The 8,590-nt window shown below is 36.6% G+C and overlaps 1 protein-coding gene across 1 annotated transcript in view; it reads left to right on the forward strand.

Moving 5' to 3' along the window:
- Positions 1-8,590, forward strand: part of bmper (BMP binding endothelial regulator) — a 43,206-nt gene that overhangs the window by 26,946 nt on the left and 7,670 nt on the right. The window contains exons 6-10 of the mRNA XM_053327250.1: positions 821-903; positions 1,418-1,517; positions 2,702-2,811; positions 3,234-3,368; positions 4,020-4,124. Coding sequence (XP_053183225.1) covers positions 821-903; positions 1,418-1,517; positions 2,702-2,811; positions 3,234-3,368; positions 4,020-4,124 — 533 coding nt within the window. The remainder of the gene's footprint in view (positions 1-820; positions 904-1,417; positions 1,518-2,701; positions 2,812-3,233; positions 3,369-4,019; positions 4,125-8,590) is intronic.

Consider the following 8,590-nt stretch of genomic DNA (forward strand, 5'->3'; position numbering starts at 1 on the left):
GGAAAAATATGGACTAGACTTCAGTTCATCAGGGTTTTATGTAAATGTTTTAGGAAGTCTTTGAATGCTTGTGGATTTTTTCAGAAGATAAAATACAGCTTTTAATATTTTGAATGTCTCAGAGGCCCCTCAACTTTCTGTCATAAGGAAGAGAAAGAGAAGAGATAAATCCTGCATCATTTATTTTGACTCAAAGAATTCTAGTGGGGAAAAAAAGATGATGTTTAAATTTAACCAAAGTCATAGTTCAGATAAAATGTGCAAGTTTCAAAGTCCTTGATTAACAGTGTGTGTCTTACTGTCTGTATTGTGCATTTTTTATGTAACAAGTGAGACAACATACCTATAATTAATATTATTAATATACATAATTATGAAGGGATTCAAATATTTTTTGAGACTACAGAAACTAATTAACTGTTTTCCATTCAAACATCTGTTAATGTTGTGATTTTATTAACCAGGTTTTATATTTTTGTGTTAGTTTGTTTTTGTTGTCTATCCACTTCTTCTTTTCCTTTTTTATTTTTTTTATATTTATTCTTTTTAAAAATCGTTTTATTTATTTACTCATTTTTATTTTTTATTTTTTAGATTTATTTTATTTATTTTTTTTTTTCTTCTAATTTATTTTAAAAAAAAGTTTATACCTTGTTTCTGTGTATTAATCTTAAAATCAATAAAAAAATAAGTGAAAAATTGGATTGCATTGGACACATTTTAAGTCTTATTTTCTTACAGTGTATTCTTTTTTTAAACAAAAGTTATGATGAGAAGATGTAGTGAGTATAAGTGATGAGTAATACTCTTCCTCCTGCAGGTTGTATCTTTGAGGGTCGACTGTACAAAGAAAAGGAGGAGTTCAGTCCAGAAGGAAAACCTTGCATCAAATGTACCTGCACTGTGAGTACACACACACACACACACACACACACACACACACACACACACACACCTACACACACACACACACACACACACACACACACACACCTACACACACACCCTCATGTCGTCCAAATAAGTTTGTTTTGGAGTCTCCTGGGACTCACAAACGTTTGGTTGGAACAACATCCTCTTCCTTCGTTTTTCACCTCCTTTCCTCACCTATTCCTCCCCCTCTGTGCCCCCCACCCCTCTATGCCCCCCCCCCCTCCTCCCCCTCTCTACACAAACAAACCCTACAGGTACGACCATAAACACATTACGGCATTAATGTGCTGGCACCTTGTTGAGGTGACTTGCAGGCTTGTTAACACACACACACACACACACACACACACACACACACACACACACACACAGAGGTGTAACAGTTGGCTTGGATGGTTTATAAATATTCTCTGACCTGACTTTTCATGACAGCCTCATAAACTGAAGGTTGACTGTAAACTGTTTGTTGTGTTGTGTGTTTTAGGGAGGACGGACTCTGTGCATGAAGGAAGTGTGTCCCGTCCTGTCGTGTCCCGCACACCTCAGCCACACTCCTGCAGGACAGTGCTGTCCCCGATGCCTTGGTAAAAACAAACAAAAAAAACCAACACATATCCTCCTCCTGAGCTGTCATGATGCAGAATTTGGGAAAAGACTATCAGAGATTTTTTTGAGAATGATTTCATCATAATTTTGAGGAGAAAGTTATAATATATTCAGAATATAGTGGTAATACTGTCATAATATTAAAGGAATAAAGTAATAATTGTGTTATTATTTTAACATTGTTGTGACTTTGCTTTATAGAATTGTAACTTCACCTTCATAATATCCTCCAGATGGGAATTTACAGTCAATCTGAACTGTAATCTCTTTTCAGAAGTCATTCAAAAATATTTCTACAGAAGTTTTATTTAGAAGATCCAAGCATAGTCTCTTATATAAACAAACATTTATATAATACATTAATATCAGATTCATTACTCCTACTCTTCTCATCTAAAACTACTAATGTTACTTCTTCTTCTTCTTCCTACAATCTTCTTGATAATTTACAGTTTCATGTTTGGAGTTTAATCATTTAGCTGAATAAATAATATTAATAATATTTAAAGAAAAAAAAATCTTCTTAAATTTTTGTGACTTTGCTATTTAGAACTACAACTATTTTATTCCCATAATATTATAACTTTCTCCTATAAGATGACCACTTTATCTCAGAATATTACAACTTTATTTCAATACAGTTTGTAATCTGTAGAGACATGAATCTAATTAATACTTCTGTCTAATTGTATCTATAATCTAATAAAGCAGAAGGAATGTGGATCACTGTTTATCATAGCTGGTCTTTATTTCTAGTTTCTCTCCATCATTGTCGTCCCTCTGTTGTTCTTGTAGCTTATCACCAGTTTTACCTAAATGACATCAATCAGCATCATTTCATCATCACTGAAATGTCAGTTTTTCAGCAAATGATGGAAAATGTGCTGTAGGTGATGATGAGAAACCTTGAAAATGACTCTCTTCAGCTCCTTTTATTTTCCATATATGAACTTTATTATATTTAAAGTTATGTCTGAATGTAAAAGTGAGTTTTTGTGTCTTAGTTTCTCATCCTTGACTCTTCCTCCTCCTCCTCCTCCTCCTTCTCCTCCTCCCTCCTCCTCCTCCTCCTCCTCCTCCTCCTCTTCCTCTTCCTCTTCCTCCTCCTCCTCCTCTTCTCTCTCTCCTCCTCCTCTTCCTCCTCCTCCTCTTCCTCTCTCAGGTCAGAGGAAGGTGTTCGATCTTTCTTTGGGAAGCTGTTTGTTCCACAGCGAGGTTTACGAGAACGGCACCTGCTTTTTACACGATAACTGCACCACCTGCACCTGCAAGGTAACGCAGCCTCTTACACCATTACATCATTACATCATCATTACACCATTACATCATCATTACATCATCATCCAGGCTTCATTATTAATCCATCCATCAGACTTTACTCCATTATCCCTCCATAACTGTGTTCTTCTTCTTCTCCTTCTTCTTCTTCTTCTGCTTCTCCTCCTCCTCCTTCTTCTCCTCCTCCTCCTCCTCCTCCTCCTCCTCCTCCTTCTGCTCCTCCTCCTTCTTCTGCTCCTCCTCATCCTTCTTCTTCTCCTCCTCCTCCTTCTTCTTCTCCACCTCGTCCTCCTCCTCCTTCTCCTTCTTCTTCTGCTTCTCCTTCTTCTTCTTCTGCTTCTCCTTCTTCTCCTTCTTCTTCTGCTTCTCCTCCTCCTCCTCCTCCTCCTCCTCCTCCTCCTCCTCCTTCTGTCCAGGACTCCACGGTGGTGTGTAAAAAGAGGTGCTCGCGGCCGGGCAGTTGCCAGGGAAACCAGTGTTGTGACGAGTGCCTGTCCTACGTGAAGGTGGAGGAAGTGAAGTACTGCAGAGTCCGCAACAAGATCTACAGGGTGAGAGAGCACTGACTGTACCTGAGGGAGGGATGGAGGGATGAAGGAATGAATGAATGAATGAATGAATGAATGATGTGTGGATGGACAGATGGACAAATAAATGTAACTGGAGGGATGATGGATGAATTGATGGGTGTTTGGTGAAATTAGACACAGTATGGACAAATAGATGGATGGATGATGGAAGGATGGATGGATGAATGAATGACAGATGGATGGATGATGGATGGATGATGATTGAATAGATAAATGATGGATGAATGATGGATGGATGAATGAACGATGGATGGATGATAGTTGGATGGTGGTTGAATAGGTAAATGATGGATGAAGATTGATGAATGAATGATGGATGAATGATGGTTGGATGGATAAATGATGAATGATGGATGGATGAATTATGGAAGGATGATGGTTGAATAGATGAATGATTGATAAGATAAGATAAGATTGATGAATGAATGATGGATGGATGAATGTTGGATGGATAGATGAATGAATGAGTGACTAATAGATGGATGTTGGTTGGATGAATGATGAATGGATGGATGGATGAAGATGGATGAATGAATAGATAAATGATGGATGGATGAATAGATGACTGAATGATTAACAGATGGATTCTAACTTCATCTTTCTCTCCTTCAGGAAGGCGACATGTGGTCCTCCGTTAACTGCACGCTCTGCGCCTGCGTCAAAGGAAACATCGAGTGCCGCCCCAAACACTGTGTGCCAATCATCAGCTGCCCCTCGGTGAGTGACAGCCCCGTCAGCCAATCAGCAGCTTCTGTCCCGTTTGGAGGGTTTACATCATGTTTTTTTGGCCGGGTACCTTCTCCCTGTCTCTGTCACTCTCAGAGCCGACCTGTCCGACACTCACTCTTTACAGTCCATGACTAACTCCATCAATTTCACTCTGCATGCGTGACGTCTCACAATGACCACGTTCCTCTGATTTACCGACGGAGACGGCCAGAACCGATTCACACGATTTCAACCGTTTCACCTGAAAAAACAAAGAATTGAACCAAGACTCTGAACTCTGCACAAACTGGAAAACAAGGCTTACTCACTTTATTTTACTTTATTTTAAAGGGTTATTCCTCATCATAATATCTATTTTTTGAAAATATACAGATAATAAAGGTTTAATTATAAAGTCTTTTCAGCAGCCATTCAAATATATTGTGTATGAATATTTTCTCAAATATTCTCAAATAATTTTCATTTAATATTTACAGACTTTAAAGGTCAGTTAAATACTTGTTCTTAAAGGATATAATACATTTAATACATTAATGTCAGATTCATAATACTTTATTCCTGTTTTTATCTAAAACTACTAATGTCACTTACAATTTTTTATAATTTACATTTATACTGGGATTTAATTATTTAGTTAAATAAATACATAAATAAAAGAATATAAATAATATATAAATTACTTATATATGTGTTTTAATAATTTGAATAATATGAACGAATAATATACAATATAATAATAATAATAATAAACAATGATAAATACATATAAATTAAAAACATAAAATATATATTTTTAAATTAAAGCAAATACTGTATTTTCAGACTTTAATGCATTTTCCCTGTGCAATTCAGATTAGTTTGTTACTTGTTCAATCAATAATGATAATCAATAATAAGTCAGAATAAGTGTAAACCAAGAACAATATAAAGAAAAGGAACAAAAACAAATAAAAAATTACAAAATAAAAAATAAAAAATTGAGACCATAATCAGAATGATAAAATGTAAAATAAATAAATGAATAAATACAGTAAAATATGAAAAATTAAATTAAATAAAAATAGGAGAATAGAACTGAAAAAGTAGATTAAAAAGACAAAACAAAAGTAGAAGGATAAAGGATAAAGTTTAATAAAAGCTGGACTAAAACTAGATAAAAAAAAAGAAAACAGATTATGAAGACAAAAGCAAAGTTAGAAGTACTACTACTCGTTTCCTAATAAGTGAAACCCTGGCGGAGGATCAGTGTGTTATTTAGAGGCAGGACTGAAGCTTCTCCCTCTGTTACAAAGGAAAGGTATCGTTTCAGCACATTAACAATCCTTCACGCATTAGCTGTCAAACGCTCTCTGGGAACTTCTGGCAGCAGGAAAGGTTTGTGTGCCGCCCGCGTTCACCTGTCGCTGAGGTCATCTGTCGGCCGGCGGGTGATGGAGTGGATTCCTCGCATACCGCCGGCCGTTAAGCGGTCACGCAGTCAAAGCTCGGTGTCAACGTGGTCCAAGTTCACACGCTTCCTGCGGTTACGACAAGCCCTCACCTGTTGTTTGTGGTCAGAGCCGACGACTGCAGGGTGAGGGTAGGTGGTCTGCAGAGAAACGGCCCAGATTCACTTACTGCTGCAGGATGAAGAACAGAAATAAAGAACAAGAAGTAGGAGGAAAGAAAGAAAGGAAGGAAGGAAGAAAGAAAGAAAGAAAGAAAAGAGAAAGGACTAAGGAGAGAAAGAAAGAACAAGAAGTAAGAGGAAAGAAAACAAGAAAGAAAGAAAGAAAGAAAGAAAGAGAAAGGATGAAGAAAAGAAAAGAAAGAAAAGATAAAGGATGAAGAAGAGAAAGAAAGAACAAGAAGTAGGAGGAAAGAAATGAAAGAAAGAAAAGAGAGAGAGGAGAAAGAAAGAAAGATAGGAAGGAAGGAAGGAAGGAAGGAAGGAAGAGGAGGAAGGAAGAGGAGGAAGAAGAGAGAACAAGAAGTTAGAGGAGTGAGAGAAAGAAAGAAACAGAGGTAACCACAAAAGAATGATAAATATTAAAAGAAACAAAGACAGAATGAAAGAACAAGAAGATAAAGGATGAAAAAGAGAAAGAAAGAACAAGTAGGAGGAAAGAAAGAAAGAAATGAAAGAAAGAAAAGAGAAAGAGGAGAAAGAAAGAAAAGAGAAAGAGGAGAAAGAAAGAAAGAAAGAAAGAAAGAAAGAAAGAAAGAAAGAAAGAGGAAGGAAGGAAGGAAGGAAGGAAGGAAGGAAGGAAGGAAGGAAGGAAGGAAGGGGAGGAAGAGGAAGAAGAAGAGAGAACAAGAAGTTAGAGGAGAGAGAGAAAGAAACAGAGGTAACAAGTTGAATTATTTGGTACAAAGTTTTTATGGTTACACCACTTAGACATTTTTACCATAATCCTCTAATATATTCTCTCTAAATGGATTAAAAGCAGAAATTTGATGCTGAGTCCACAAAAAAGAATGTGTGCAAGTTATTCATACATTTATTTTCATATTTTAACTCTTTCATTTACCTATAAGCTGCTGATAATATTCAGTATTTTTCAACAAGCTGGTGGGTTTTTACCTCAGATCTACATTTAGTTATAGTTGAGAAAGCAGCACATTGAAATAAACGTTCATATGAGAAGAAAAGGGAGAAGAGAACAGCTTGGATTTATTTTTATCTCACTGGAAGCAGCATAGTAATCATATTTTCTCTTTATAAGTCCTCAGGTCAACATTAGTTCATTTGCTTCATTTGTTAATAATCAATGATGGTTTATGGCGCTGGTTTGGAGAAACAGTAGCGCATGAAAGACTTGAAAGTATAACCAGAAGTCTGGCATAAAAAAAAAAGTTAAATCCACAGCTCGTATTTACAGTAAATCTATTAGGACTTGAACGCAGCATGAACTTAAATTAAAGTAGAGATTTTTTGGAAATACGGAAAAACACACTGTTGTTTTCCTCCCTGGGGGAAATGATCCTAATCTTTTATAGTTTTCACATTACAGGAATACTTTTTAACGCATATTTGCTTTCTTTCTGGGAAAAGAAGACTGATATCAATCTCATATCTGCTGCCTGTTATGAACCGAGCCAGGAGGAGGGAGGAGGAGGAGTGGTTAGCTTAGCTTAGCATAAAGACTGGAAGCAGAGGGAAATCGCTAGCGTAGCAAACTCAGTAACAGCTTGTATCACATAATCTGTGCTAAAACATAAAATATAACAACTACAGGATGAATTATATTATAATATCAGACTTTGATACATTTATATGATACATTTATGTCCAATTATTAATGCTGTTAGTAGTAGATAAAAGCAGAGGACTGTGGGTTTGAATGAATTATTCTTCTGGTGATATCCAACTAAACACCTCATAATTAACCGTTTAAATACTGTTCATATTCAGAGTATCTGCTATACATAAATTCATGTATGGATGGAAGGAAAGGAGGGAGGAAGGGAGGAGGAAGGAAGGGAGGAAGAAGGAAGGAAAGGAAGGGAAGGAGGAAGGAAGGAAGAAGGAAAGAAAGGAGGAAGGGAGGAAGAAGGAAGGAAAGGAGGGAGGGAGGAAGAAGGAAGGAAGGAAGGAAAGAAAGAAAGGAAGAAGGGAGGAAGGAGGGAAGGAGGAAGGAAGAAGTGAGGAAGGAAGGGAGGAGGAAGGAGGGAAGAAAGGAAGGAATGGAGGAAGGAAAGGAGGGAGGAAGAAGGAAGGAAGGAAGAAGGAAGGGAAGGAAGGAGGAAGGAAGAAGGAAAGAAAGGAGGAAGGGAGGAAGGAAGGAAGGAAAGGAGGGAGAAGGAAGGAGGGAAGAAAGGGGATGGAGGAAGTACAGACAGAAGGAAGGAAGGAAGGAACAGTCAAAACAGATTTGACCCAGGAGGACGACAGGAAGGTTAAAGTGCTTTAGTGAAGCTTTCAGAGAGCAGAGAGAGTGAATTCTTTAGTTTTTATACTTTTTGTTGATGGAGAAAGAATATTTACAATCACACACTTTCAGTTAATTATATTAAATGTGAATAAGCTGTATTTTTTAATGCTGGGGGTTTGAATTTTTGAGTAAATATGAGTCAAACAGCTGAACAAAAACATTTTTAGTAAGTTAAAATATTTCCATTTTTGTATAATGTGGGTCACATGAGGATAAATCATCAAATTTCTGGCTTAAATAAAAGTTTTTAAGGTGTTTTTTTTTCTTCTCAGGTCAAATTAGACCCTGAATAGTATGTAAGGGTTAAAAATGTTATGATTTATTATTAAGCTTAGTTCAAAATTAAATCTTATCATTACTCGTCCATGTAAAAGTGATATGGTAAATACATGCTGTTCATCTTTGGAGTGAAGGTAGAAAAACAAACACAGACAAGACGAGCTTACAGATAAATACACACCAACTAAACATGGATCATTATTATTTTAATAACTAACATTTATTTAGCATGACATCTGGCGTCAGAGTCACTGCTCCAGC

Source organism: Scomber japonicus, chromosome 10 (assembly GCF_027409825.1).
Source record: "Scomber japonicus isolate fScoJap1 chromosome 10, fScoJap1.pri, whole genome shotgun sequence".
Classification (NCBI taxonomy): Eukaryota; Metazoa; Chordata; class Actinopteri; order Scombriformes; family Scombridae; genus Scomber; species Scomber japonicus.